We start from the raw sequence: 14,048 nt of genomic DNA on the forward strand, positions 1-14,048 counted from the left end.
TTCCTTGTTGATCTTATGTATGGTTCTATCCATTATTAAAAATGGGGTATTGAAAATTTCCTACAATTATTTAGGTGCTCTCCATTTCTCCCTTTAATTCTGTCAAAGTTTGTTTCATATATTTAGGAGCTCTGAGGTTTGATGCATAAATATTTATAATCATATCTTTTAGTGACTTGACCCTTTTACTATTATGTAATGGTTCTTCTTTACTTCTTATAACAGTTTTTGATTTAAAGTCTATTTTGTCTGATATAAGAATGACCCCTTCTGCTCTCTTTTGTTTACCATTTGCATGGAAAATTTTTGTCTATCCTTTTACTTTCAGCCTATATATGTCTTTATATCTAAAGTAAATGTCTTGTGAATAGCATGGATGCATTGTTTTACTTAATTCAGTCGATCTATTTTTTGATTGGGGAGTTTAATTCGTTCACATATAAAGTAATTACTGATAAGGAAGGACTAACTATTGCCATTTTGTTAATTGTTTTTTACATGTCTTATAGCTTTTTTCCCCTTCCTTTGCTGTCTTCCTTCCTTTGTTTTTATTGACTTTTTTTGTAGTGATATGCTTTGATTCCCTTTTCATTTTCAAAGTTTTATGTTTAAAGTTTCATATAATTGCAATGGGAACTGCAAATAAAATATCTACAGAATATATATGAAAGGAAATGAAGGAAATAGAATTATTTCCCTTATTTTTGAGGCAGGGTCTTGCTCTGTCACCCTGACTGGAGTGCAGTGGCACAATAATAGCTCACTATAACCTCAAACTCCTGGGCTTCAGCAATCCTCCCACCTCAGCCTCTTAAGTAGCTGGTACTATAGCAGAATGCCACCATGCCTGGCTAATTTTCTTTAGATTGTGTAGAGATGGGGGTCTCACCCTGTTGCCCAGGCTGGTCTCAAATTCCTGGCCTCCAGTGATCCTTCTTGATGATATCTTATAAGCCACTTAAGTCTCTACTTTTCTTCCAGGCTCAGCCTCCCAAAGTGCTGAGATGACAGGTGTGAGCCACTGTGACTGGTCTTCATTTCCTTTTATATATATTCTGTAGATATTTTATTTGCAGTTGCCATTGCAATTATATGAAACAAAGTTACAGTATTCTATTTTAAACCGATAACTTCAATCACACATAAAAACTACGTTCTTGCAGTTCTACATCCCCCTCCCTCCTCTATTATTAATATCACAAATTCATCTTTATATGTTATATACCAATTAACATAGATTCAAAGTTTTTTTTTGGAGACAGAGCCTCAAGCTTTCACTCCAGGTAGAGTGCCTTGGTGTCACAGCTCACAGCAGCCTCAAACTCTTGGGCTTAAGTGATTCTCTTGCTCAGTCTCACAAGTAGCTGGGATTACAGGAGCCTGCCACAACGCCCGGCTATTTTTTTTTTGGTTGTAATTGTCGTTGTTTGGCAGGCCCTGGTTGTATTTGAACCGGCCAGCTCTGATATATGTGGCTGGCGCCCTAGCTGCTGAGCTGCAGGCGCTGAGCCAGATTTAAAGTTTTTAAATGTTTTTGTATGTAATTTAAATTTCATGCTTCAGAATTATAGTAGTATTAGATAGATAAATATATCTATATTATGTGAGCTATATTAGATAGGTAAATATATCTATGTTATATCTATCTATAAATAAATATAATAATCATTACTGGAGAACCTTATGCATATTATCATGTAGTTTTGTGTTGCTATTTGCCATTCTTTTGTTTCAATCTGAAGTACTCCTTTTATTCTTTTTTTAGAGCAGGTCTAGTGGTAATGAACTCTTTTAGCTTTTATTTATCTAAGAAAGTCTTAATTTCTTGATTTTTGAAGGACAATTTTGCTGGATACAGTATTCTTGGGTGATAGGTTTCTTTTTTTTACTTTTGGCATCTTAAATATATCACCCCGTTCCCTTCTGGCCTGCAAAGTATGTGCTGGGAAACCCTCTGGTAGTCTTATGGAGGCCCCTTTGCATGAGACAAATTGCTTTTCTCCTGCTGTTTTCAAGATTTTCTTTGTCTTTGAGTTCAGACAGTTTGATTATAATGTATCTTGACGTGATTCTCTTTTGATTTTTCTTTAAATAAACTCTCGGCCCCTTTCTCTCCCTTCCCCTTTGGGACTCATTTTATGTGTATCTTGACCTACTTGGTGATATGTATATATTGGCCTACTTGGTGGTGTCTCATAAATCCTTTAGTCTCTCTTTGATTTTCTTTATTCTTTTTTGCTTTTACTTCTCTGGATAACCTCCCTTCAAGTTTGCAAATTCTTTCTTTTACCTGATCAACCTGCTGTTGAGTCGCTTTTAAGAATTTCTTAGTTCAATTTTTGTATATTTCAGCTCTAGAATGCCTGCTTTGTCCTTTTTTATAATTTGTTTCTTTGTTGATATTCTCATTTTGTTCATATATCATTTCCTGCTTTGTGTGTGTCTGTGTTCTCTAGTAAATCATTGAGCATCTTTATTACCTTTACTTAGATTTTTCTCAAGCAGCTCATAAATCTGTGTTTCTTTTCTTTTTTTTTTTGACAAGAGTCTTAAGCTGTCACCCTTGGTAGAGTACCATAGCGTTACAGCTCACAGCAACCTCAAACTCTTGGGCTTAAGTGATTCTCTTACCTCAGCCTCCCAAGTAGTGGGGACTACAGGTGTCCGCCACAATGGTCAGCTATTTTTGTTGTTGTTGCAGTTGTCATTGTTGTTTTAGCTGGTCTGAGCTAGCTCAAGCCTCCCAGCCTTGGTGTATGTGACTGGTGCCCTACTCACTGAGCTACAGGCACCGCCCAGATCTGTGTCTGTTTAGGGTCAGTTTTGTAGTTTTTATTTTGTTCCTTTGATAGGCTATGTTTTTCTGTTTCTCGCTATGCCTTATATATGCATATAGGCCATACAGGATTTGGGCATTTGAAAAAACAAATTCCTCATCCAATCTTTGCATGCTTGTTTCATGCAGGAGAAGACCACTAATCAGCCCAGCTGGAATTTCCTTCTCCCAGGTTTTCTCTCAAACCTTTTCTAATCTCTCACTCCCTTGGCATCTGCCTATAGAACTGAAGTTCCAATGTACTGCCAGCCTTTATTTCTAAACTCTGGTGCTGGTCTTGTCACCACTCCAGTCAGGTGAAATAGTGAGTAGTCCCTTGGGCAGCCCCCAGACAAGCCAGAATGTTGGACATACAGTTCCCTGTCTTGATTCTGCCCTGTAGAAGGAGCCCCAGTAAGGGAAGTTTCCTCCCAGCTGTGCTGTGCTATGCTTCATGCAGAGAGAAGCTCAAAAGGTGCTGCTGTGGTCTGAATGTGTTCCCACAAATTCACCTGTTGAAACTTAATTGCCAACGTGAAAGTATTAAGTTGTGTGACTTTTTTTTTTTTTTGTAGAGACAGAGTCTCACTTTATGGCCCTGGGTAGAGTGCTGTGGCATCACACAGCTCACAGCAACCTCCAACTCCTGGGCGTAAGTGATTCTCTTGCCTCAGTCTCCCGAGTAGCTGGGACTACAGGCGCCCGCCACAACGCCTGGCTATTCTTTTGGTTGCAATTCAGCGGGAGCCGGGTTTGAACCCGCCACCCTTGGTATATGGGGCCGGCGCTTTACCGACTGAGCCACAGGCGCCGCCCAAGTCGTGTGACCTTTAGGAGGGGATTAAATCATGACGGCAGAATGATCATGGATGAGGTTGGGGCCTTTCTGAAAGGAAACAAGAGAGTTCATGGATGAGTTCTCTCCTACTCTTCTACCATGTGAGGACATGGCATTCACCCCCCTCCTGCCCTTCCATGCTTCCCACCACGTGAGGGTACACCATTCAGAGCACCATCTTGGAAACAGAGATTGGGCTTCACCAGATATCAAACCTGCTGGCGCTTGATCTTGGACTTCTGGCCTCCAGTACTATGAGAAACAAATTTCTGTTGTTTATAAATTATCCTGTCTTAGGGATTTTGTTATACCAACACAAATACATTAAGACAGGCATGGTAAACACCACCAATTTTCTTGCTGTTTTTGCTGAAATTCTTTCTTGGTTTTATGATGGCTTGGGTGCTATAGTTTTTTTTATCTAGTCTCTAGAATTCTCCCAGAGGTATTGTGGTCCATATATTGTGGTTAACAGTGTGTGTCTGTTGGGCTAGGAGGGTGGCCTGTAGCTTCCTCGTTCACCATCTTGCTGATACTATTCTACAATAATATTTTGATGTGCTTGCTGCAGCTGTTCTTTAGTCAAAGCCCCATGAGGATAGAGTCATCTCAAGGCTGGAGAGGCTTTGGGGGAATTGGCAGAAACTGTTGCGTTTTTCCCAGAAATCTCCCTGGAAATACCATCTGTGGAAACTGGGTGCCCAATGCCAGTCCCAGCAGCCTCATGGCCTCTGGCCATCCCAGGGCACAGCAGGCAGCCCTTGTTAGGTGCTGTGTCCCCAAGGCTCATCTTCTCCAGGTGAGCTGCATCTCTTCTCTCCACAGCACTCTGACCCCCAGAAGCTGCTCCACATTGCCCAGGAGCTCCTGCATACTGAGGAGACCTATGTGAAGCGGCTGCACCTGCTGGACCAGGTAGCCCACATGGGGTAGGGGGCTGCTTTTGTCCACTTTCAGAGTTTCAGTGGGCAGTTTCAGGGGCAAATGGTCTATCTGTTAGCATTGGTTGAGTATTACAATTGGAGTATGAATTACTTACATACTAAAACTCAGACAAATGTAAGTCTAGTCTAGAAATATTTTTTTTGCTTTAGGTGCTTATGGCTCTGGGGAAAGGGTTTGCACAATCACCTTTGGGGCAGTTACATTATCTGAGAACATGAATGATTTCTTGACATTTTTTCTGCATATATAGTTGGGACAGTGGGTGCTGCTCATCCCTGTCCGTGTGGCAATGCAGGATTTATGAGCACAGGAAATAAAACACCAATCAAGCCAGGGGTTTAACAGAGTGTGTTGTGTACGTTTATGTTTCACAAGCCAGAGAAGGCAATCTGGACCTTCTGCTTCCTATGAGAGGTGGCTGAGGAAGGACGTCCTGCCCTGTCACCAGGACAAGTCTCTGCCTCACCCACAATCCTAAGCCATAAGTAAACTTGTCTTAAGACCATGAGGTTGTTTAAACCAGTTTGATGGAAAGGGAGGGACATGATTCTGAAATTCATTAAGAAACCACAAGAAACCACAAGCCCCTCCTGATTGTCCACACCTGTGGCTGATGCCCGATGGTAACTGTCCATGGTAGATGATGTTCAGTGGCCACTGTGTGGGCTTCTCCCAGGTTTTCTACACCAGGCTGACTGAAGCAGGGATCCCTCCAGAAGTCACCACTGGCATCTTCTCTAACATCTCCTCCATCCACCGTTTCCATGGGCAGTTCCTGCTGCCTGAGCTGCAGACACGGATCACAGAGGAGTGGTGAGTCAGACACCTGGAGATGGCGTCTCAGGTGGCCTCTAAGCCTGGGGTTCATGAGCCTGAAAGCCAGGTAGGCACTTGGGGGACGGTCTCATGGCGACCTGCACGCTTCCTTTCCCTGCACAGTTCCGGATCCAATCCTGACCCCACTCCTTCCTGGTTGGAAATCTATCAGTATATTTTTCTGTTTCTTGAAACTTATTTGTAAATTCCTATCCAAAGCAGCAGCTAGTTTTTATTATCAGTACTGCAAAATACTACTTTCCCCATGACTTTGCCAGCGACTCACAGAACCATCGTTTTGAATCTTTGCTCACCGAAAAGGAGTAAAGTAGTATTTCACTGATCTTTTGACAACTGCAGCCCATCATTGCACTTCTTTTAACACCTCTTGTATTTTGGGCACTGACTCTCATCTTGCCGTGGTGAAGTGTGTTATAGATGTCTTCTCATTTAATCCCTCAGTGACATGCTATTTTCTAACCAACGTGATATAGGGGAGGAAACCGAGGCTCAGAGAGGGTGACCAATCTGCTCAGCATCACACAGAGCTGGGAGCCATCTCAAGCCCTCTCCTTGGACACCCTTCGGGAAATTCCTGTCCATTAACCTCAAGCCCCTGTCCCAGTCAGCTATTTTTTCTGATGTTCTTACTTCCCCATACAGGGACATGAACCCCCGGCTTGGGGACATCCTGCAGAAGCTGGCACCATTCTTGAAGATGTACGGCGAGTATGTCAAGAACTTTGACCGGGCTGTGGGGCTGGTGAGCACTTGGACCCAGCGCTCCCCTCTATTTAAAGACGTCGTCCACAGCATCCAGGTAAGGGGGCTGCTGTGGGTGCAGACATCCTTCAGGTGCCCAAAGCTGGCTGTGTTATTTTAAAAACATATATATTTTTTTACTACAAAAAGTAATATATGGGGACACCAAAAACGTATAAACATTTTAAGAAAGGAAAAACTGAATTAAAATTGTAATACTTCGCATTTGACTTCTGCAATTACTTAGTACAAGAGGTGCTCACTGTGACTTGTTTTCATCTTTTGTTATCAGTATAGTTCGATGATTGTGGTATGTGGTAAGAATCCAGTTTTATAGTTAGATGCTTATCCCAACATCACCAGTGACCCATGTGCACACATACACACACACGCTTGTGTACACCCACGCACACATTCCCCTGTCCCATTCAGGGTGGCTCATGGCCCTCAACATTCTCTGCGGTGATCCTGGATTTGAGGCGGCACCTGTTAACTTTCTGCATTTTCCCCCGGCCCCAGTGTCACCAGGTCATGCACAGTTTCCTAGTGCAGAGTCCTAGACCCTCTAAGTCTTTGAAATCTCCCCATCTCGGTATCAGCATTAAGTCCCAGAGAGGAGGGCTCTGTCCTCATGCAGAGCCCCTTCTTTTCCCCTTTTGTGTCCCCGTGCCCATGTTCCTCATATACCTCAGGCCCTCCAAGTTCTCACCCCAGCTGTCCCCAACGAACAGTCACTCCCAGCCTCCCCATGCTCCACGTCTGCTGACCTGGCAGCCCTGCAGCCTGTGCTGCGTGTGTCTGTGGAGCCAGGGTCTGATCATCCCCAGCTGAGGTGATAGCTAGGCCTATGGGATAGACTGGGGACCAGGAGAACAAGACAGGGTGCTTAGGCTGGTGCGTGTGCTGTGGTATTGCAGTCCTGCGGAGGGAATGAGAACAGAGTCCTGCTGTTTAGGACTCAGTTTCCTTTTCCAGGAATAAGACCAATCCCCTTGGTCTTATTAACTTAGCACCAGATGTTCCATTGCTCTTAGAGCCAACACTATAAATCATCAACAGGGGCCATGGCCAGTGTCCCCTGCTCCACCCTAACTGGCTCCGTGGGGCCCTGGGTGTCCTTCCTAGTCCTGAAGTGTCACTATTTTTCTTTTCCTCTCTTCCCCCACTCCCCCACATCATCATCATCATCAAAGCCATAATCAAGGAAGTTGGAATCTGTCTAAATTTGCATTAGCCAATTAGTATCTGATTTGGTTATTCTCATGACAAACAGAAGAAAAAGACAGAATCAAGACTAATTTGGTTTTCTTCTCAGGTTGCTAGTTGAGCTGAGACTCCACTCTAGGCTTTGGAAGGCAGGAGGAGGAGAGGGCGTACTCTGGGAGCCTGTCCTTCCTCTGTGTAGAGGCCACAACACCAAAATCTTCGCACAACCACGAAGCATAATGGAATTCATGTGCTGTTGAGTGTGAATGATTTCTTCCGAATGGCAGCAAAACAGGCTGTCACCTGGCATAGGCCGCGTCCCCCATCTACACCTGGCAGACCAGGTTTTTGGGGTGGATAGACCTTAGGTGGCTAGACACTTTCCATATTGGAATGACAGACAACTGTCTGCAGCAGCTGCACCAGCATTACCTTGTCCTGGGTGCCATCTGCCTGTGGATATGAGTGGGCACTTGACCTCTGGTCGTAGGCTAGCTGCTGGTTAGCGTGTCCATGTCCCCTTATCCTGAGCATGGGGCTGGGCAAGCTGTGGGAAGAACTGTCCACCCCAGACTCAGCACAGTACAGCCACTCTCCCCAAACAACTTTGCCCTCAAGGCCCCTGGGCTGTGCCTAAGGACATTGGTGGTGCTCCAGGCATCTGGGGGGTGGAGGCCTGGACACTGTAAACACATTTCAGGGCACTGGGCAGCTGCAACTGAAAACTATCTCACTCAAACGTCCCTCGTGCTGAGTCTGAGAAGACCTGGCATGGAAAAAATGGGGCCGTATGATAGTCAAAGTTCCTGTGGCCTTTTTTTTTGTTCCATCCAAAGAATAATTCAAATTATTTAAACTTTAATTTTGAAGTAGTTTCAGATATTTACAGAAAAGTTGCAAAAATGACAAACTGTTACCAGCTGTTAACATTTTGTCTTCTTTTTTGTTCTCACTAAACACACATATGATTATTATTTGAGCTTTTTGAGACTAAGTTGCAGATACTATAGCCCTTTCTCACTAAACGTGAACAAGGACATTCTCTTTCATGACTACAGCGCAGTGATCAAAATCAGGGAATTTCACATTGATGTCCCAGTATTATCTACTCCACAGCCCATGCTCAAATGCCACCAGTTGTCCCAGTTGTGTTCTTTTCTTCTGGTCAGGGCCTGGGGCCCCACATTGCATTATTACTCTCATCTCCTGTTTAGAACAGGCCTCTCTGCTTGTCTTTCTGAAGGATACAGCTCCTATCTGCTGCCTGTCAGTGTGGGTTTGTGTGCTATTTGTTTATAGTTGGATTCAGGCTGTGCTTTTCTGCTGTAGTGAGCCTGTGTCCCTCTCATGGAGCCCTGCCTGGAGGCCCATGATCTTTGTCCCTTTTCTGGGGATGCTCGCTTGATTAAAGGATGTGTCTGCTGGGATTCTCCAGGTGAAGTTAGGTTTCTCCCCCATTGATAAGTTTCTTATAGGTAGATACTTGGAGATAACATAAATCTCCTGCTCCTCACCATCCCTTGAGATTCTTGCAATTGAAACAGTTGCTTTTAGGAAGGTTATAAACCAGGCTTTTTCTCACTCTGGTATAGCCAAGGCACTTTCAAGCTGGAAGCCACTCTGTTCTGGGCCCTGAGCCAGGTGAGAGCAGCTAAGCTTCTCATGTCACTGGCAAGTGGGTAGGGGAAGCAGGTGGAGAACAGCAGCCATGGCCCCCTCAGCTGGAGGAACAGCCCAGTGGGTGTTGTCGGGCCAGGAGGAGACAAAATGGCATGGGCTGTAGGACCTGAGCAGGGAGCACAGAGATGACAGGTGACAGGATCCAGTGTACACGTGTGTGTCTGGGCCTCGGATGCTGGATCAAGGGTATGGACACATCCAGCAGCAGTGAGGAGGTGCTGACAGTCTGGGAGGGAGCTGGGGGGAGCTGGGGCACTACTAGGCAGCGCCTCTGGGGTCTCAGCACCTCAGGTGCGCACCCGAACACTCGGTGTTTGTAACGAGAGGTGTCTGCAGAAGGACTCTCAGAGTGGCTTCAAGCATGAGGAGAGACGCTGACCCGGTTACCTGTGGAGAGAGTTGGGCAAAGCTCCTCTCTCCTTAGCAGAGGGTTGAAGGAGAATCAGGCCCAGGGTGAATGTTAGTGGGGAGGAAACCACTCTTTTTTTTTGAGACAGAGCCTCAAGCTATCGCCCTGGGTAGAGTGCTGTGGTGTCACAGCTCACAGCAACTTCAAATTCCTGGGCTTAAGTGATTCTCTTGCCTTAGCCTCCCGAGTAGCTGGGACTACAGGCGCCCACCACAATGCCCGGCTATTTTTGTTGTTGTTGTTGTAGTTGTCATTGTTTGGCAGCCCCTGGCTGGATTCGAACCCGCCAACTCTGGTGTATGTGGCTGGCGCCTTAGCCACTTGAGCTATAGGTGCCACCCAAGGAAACCACTCTTGAGGGGAAAATGTCATCTTGGCCAGGCATTTATTTTCTCCAGTGAGGATGTACATAAAAGAGCAAGCGCTGGGCTAGAGCCAGCCCACCTGGGCTATAGGTCCTTGCTCCATCAGTTAGGCTCTCTGAGCCTTGGTTTCCCCAGCTGTAAAGTGCATTCCATGCCAGCCTTATCTCAAAAGACAGACTCCTGGGGCTGTGATACCCAGAGCAAGGGGTGGGACTAGTATCCACAAGCTGCCCTCTGTCCTCCACAGAAGGAGGAGGTGTGCGGGAACCTGACACTGCAGCACCACATGTTGGAGCCCGTGCAGAGGGTCCCCCGGTATGAGCTGCTGCTGAAGGACTATCTGAAGAGGCTCCCAGGGGATGCCCCAGACCGGAAGGATGCAGAGAGTGAGTTGGGGAAGGTGCAAGGCAGAGGGCTCCACGGGAGGGTGGGGGGACTGCTGAGAACCCTGGAGGTGAAGGGGGAGGAGGAGACAGACACAGAGAGAGTGGGGGGAGGGAGGCAGAGACACAGAGAGATGCACTGAGAGACTGAGAGAGAGGAAGAGAGAGATAAGAGAGACAGAGAGAATGGGGGGAGGGAGACAGACACACAGAGACTGAGAGAGAGGAAGAGAGAGTCAAGAGAAACAAAAGAGAGGGAAAGAAGAGGAGAGGCACACAGAGAGACACACAGAGAAACAGAGAGAGGAGGGGCAGAGAGAGGGAGCCCCTAAAAGTGACTCAGTGTCTTTGAGGACAGAGAAAAATCTCCCCTACTTGAAATGTGAGAGTGCGTGTTGGTCTAGATAAGGCATTGCTGAATGCTGGCCCTCTCCAGAGCTTAGGCCCCAGGCATGGGCCCCATGGGGCTGGTGGGGGCCTCTGATCCAAGGGCAGTGACCAGTGTGGCCGGCGGCCAGCACAGGGCAGGGTCTGTGCAGGAGAGTGGGGGTCCCACTGCTGTTACCCCCAGCAAATGCAGGTCCACAGGTCACACCCCGACCCCTGAGCCAGGCCTCTGGAGCAGCCCAGGTGCCTGTGGGGAAGACCAAGAGCAGGGACAGAACCTCTCACTGGAGGCAGCTGCCTGGGAGCTCCAGAGTCAGCCTCTCACAGGAGAATGTGGAGTGTCCCATGGCCCCCAGGCTAACCCTGAGTCTTCCCCCTGCAGGGTCCTTGGAGCTCATCTCCACAGCTGCCAACCACTCCAACGCTGCCATTCGGAAAGTGGTGAGTGCGGGGGAGGGGCTAACAGGGTGGGTCAGGGAGAGCGAGAGGGTAGGCTTGTCCCTCAGGGGGGCTCCCTGAGTGAGCACCTTCACCCCACCCTGTCCCCAGGTGGCCAGGGGCTCCACCTTGGTCTGGATAGGCCCGGCCCGTACTAGACCTATGATCCTTGGTAAGTTACTTAGCACTCTGTGTCTCAGTTTCCTCATCTGTAAAATGAAGGCTCATGACAGAACCTGTCTCATGGGGAATTAAAAGATTCACTCTACATGAAGTACTGAGAGCAGGACCTGGCTCAGTAAACATCAGTCTCAGTGTTGCTGTCATTCATTCATTCACCCGCTGACACTGCATTTGTCCCTTTCACAGGCTGATTCTGTGCACACCCAGCCCCCCAGTACATGACAGGTGCACGCACAGCCCCCCAGTACCTGACAGGTGCACACACGGCCCCGCTAGCACACGCCAGCTGCATGTCTAAAGTCCCCGTAAACACACCAGTTACCTGTCCACTCCCCCTAACTCCCTCAGCCCTGTCCTAGTCTGCCCTTCTAAGCTCTCCCTCTGCCAGCCCCTCTCATGCCCCTACACTCCACGCCAGGCCATATAGCCCACCTGCATCTACCTACACCTCATCTCTGCCAGAGACAGAAGGTCCAGCCAAACCAGCCTGCTAAGGGTATATAGGCTGAGATCATTCACATCCAAGGTCAGGGGCTGCTGAGGCACGGCAGGTCTAGTCTCAGACCATGCTGTGTTATTAAGGTTCCTGTGGGCTTGGCTCTGCTTTCTGCTGCGTTGGCTTCCAGCTCAGAGCTGGGGCCGTAAGCTGTGACTTTGTCCCTTCACACCTCTGGGTGCTGGTTAGCCATGTGATTACCCCAGCAGTCACTGTGGCCAGGGAAAGGTGATGTGCAGACTGGCCGAATCTGGGTCACAGCCATCCAACTCACATTTTCATGCCCAAGTTTCCTCGTCTGTAAAGTGGAGATGTTAATGGTATCCACCTGATAGGGTTGGTGTCAGAATTAAATGAGTTAAAATATGTATCTATGTAGAACAGCACCTAGCTCAGGTATGAAGTTAGCTGCTGTTATTTATTATTGTTGTTATTCTCTGCATGGTGAACTTCTATTCATCCTTCAATACCCAACTGGAACATCCTCCCTTGTTTTCCCTCCTCACCTGTTGTTAGGAGGCTCATTACCTGTCTGAAACCTGGGTCAGACCAAGCCTTTGGCGCCTGAGTCCCCACAGCTCGCAGGCTTTTGGCCCCTGTGACTGTGCCCCTGCCTGAGCCCCATGTCTCTTGCAGGAGAAAATGCACAAGCTCTTGGAGGTTTATGAACAACTGGGTGGGGAGGAGGATATTGTCAACCCAGCAAATGAGCTGATCAAGGAGGGCCACATCCAGAAGCTGTCAGCTAAGAATGGCACCACCCAGGACCGTCATCTCTTCTTGGTAAGTCTGGCCCTGCCAGCCCAGCTGCAGAGCTCCTTGCCTCCTCCCTGCAGCCCCAGGTGGTGCTGGCAGGGCTCTGCTTGCCCAAGGAATGGCTCTTCTATGGCCTCTCCTGCTGGCATCATCTGTGGCTCCCCAGCCACATGGAGCTTGATTCCTCCACATTGAGGCACCAAGCCTTTGCCACAGCACTGCCGCATTTGCTGTACACATCTCCTGTTTTTATCTCTCGCAGCCAATCTCTTGTTCTCCCTAATCTGCTTCCACTGGAGTTGAGCAGACTCTAGCTCATAGCAACCCAGAAAGCATAAAGAATCATAGCAGGGTGTTATGATTTCAACCATCCCCAAACCAAACCCTGGCCTGGAGGGAAGGGAAAAAGACAGGAAGTATAAGGAGAGATCTACTCTGGGCGCCCCTGACGAAGTGGGAACAGACATGACTCTTCTTCCCATTTCCATTTTCCTCTAGTTCTTCTTATATAAACAATTATTTCTTTGAAATATTTTTTTAAAAGTTTTTAAAATTTACATCGAGTAAAACTCACTTTTGCTGTATAGTTCTGAGTTATGACAAATGCAGTTGTTGTAACCACAATGAAGTTACAGAACAATTTGATCACCCCCTGCCAAACTCCGTTGTCCTGCCCGTTTGTGGTTAAGCGCTCCCTGTTCTGCTCTGCCATGACAACCAGTGATCTGTTCTCTGTTTCTATAATTATGCCTTCTCCAGAATGCCACATAAATGCTATGAAATGAGTCTGGCTTCTTTTCCTTGACATGTGCATTTGAGAGGTTCATCCACATTCTTTGTTCATTCAATAGTTTTGTTCTTTTTATTACACAGTTAACCCATGGTTTAAATTTTCTTTTTTTTTTTTTATTGTTGGGGATTCATTGAGGGTACAATAAGCCAGGTCACACTGATTGCAATTGTCAGGCAAAGTCCCTCTTGCAATCATGTCTTGCCCTCATAAAGTGTGACACACACCAAGGCCCCACCCCCCTCCCTCCGTCCCTCTTTCTGCTTTCCCCCCCATAACCTTAACTGTCATTAATTGTCCTCATATCAAAATTGAGTACATAGGATTCATGCTACACAGTTAACCCATGGTTTAAATTTTCTAAAAGAGAAATTTGGACAAAATAAAGCTATTATCAATAGACTCCTTGCCCAAACATCTACAGAGTTAAAATAATCCACACATTTACTTTATGACTTATACCTGTAATCCCAGCACTTTAGGAGCCTAAAACAGAAGGATCTCTTTAGGCCAGGAGTTTGAGACCAACCTGAGCAACACAGCAAGACCCTGTCTGCACAAAAAAATATTTTTATAAAATTAGCTGGTTGGAATGGCATGTGCCTATAGTCCCAGCAACTTGGGAGGATGAGGCAAGTGGATTGTTTGAGCCCAGGAGTTGGCGTTATAGTGAACTATGATCATACTACTGCACTCTAGCCTGGAAAATAGAATGTGACCCTATCCCCCACCAAAAAAAAAAAAAAAAAAAGAAAAAAAGAAAAGTTCTGTGTGAGACG

At 46.7% G+C, this 14,048-nt stretch overlaps 1 protein-coding gene across 3 annotated transcripts in view; it reads left to right on the plus strand.

Moving 5' to 3' along the window:
• Positions 1–14,048, plus strand: part of FGD3 (FYVE, RhoGEF and PH domain containing 3) — an 81,468-nt gene that overhangs the window by 43,029 nt on the left and 24,391 nt on the right. For all 3 annotated transcript variants that reach the window (XM_053577843.1, XM_053577861.1, XM_053577851.1), the window contains exons 4-9: positions 4,479–4,568; positions 5,275–5,411; positions 6,078–6,234; positions 10,084–10,222; positions 10,989–11,047; positions 12,360–12,506. In XM_053577843.1, the coding sequence (XP_053433818.1) occupies positions 4,479–4,568; positions 5,275–5,411; positions 6,078–6,234; positions 10,084–10,222; positions 10,989–11,047; positions 12,360–12,506 (729 nt within the window). The remainder of the gene's footprint in view (positions 1–4,478; positions 4,569–5,274; positions 5,412–6,077; positions 6,235–10,083; positions 10,223–10,988; positions 11,048–12,359; positions 12,507–14,048) is intronic.

The sequence above is a fragment of the Nycticebus coucang genome, chromosome 2, assembly GCF_027406575.1.
Source record: "Nycticebus coucang isolate mNycCou1 chromosome 2, mNycCou1.pri, whole genome shotgun sequence".
Taxonomy (NCBI): Eukaryota; Metazoa; Chordata; class Mammalia; order Primates; family Lorisidae; genus Nycticebus; species Nycticebus coucang.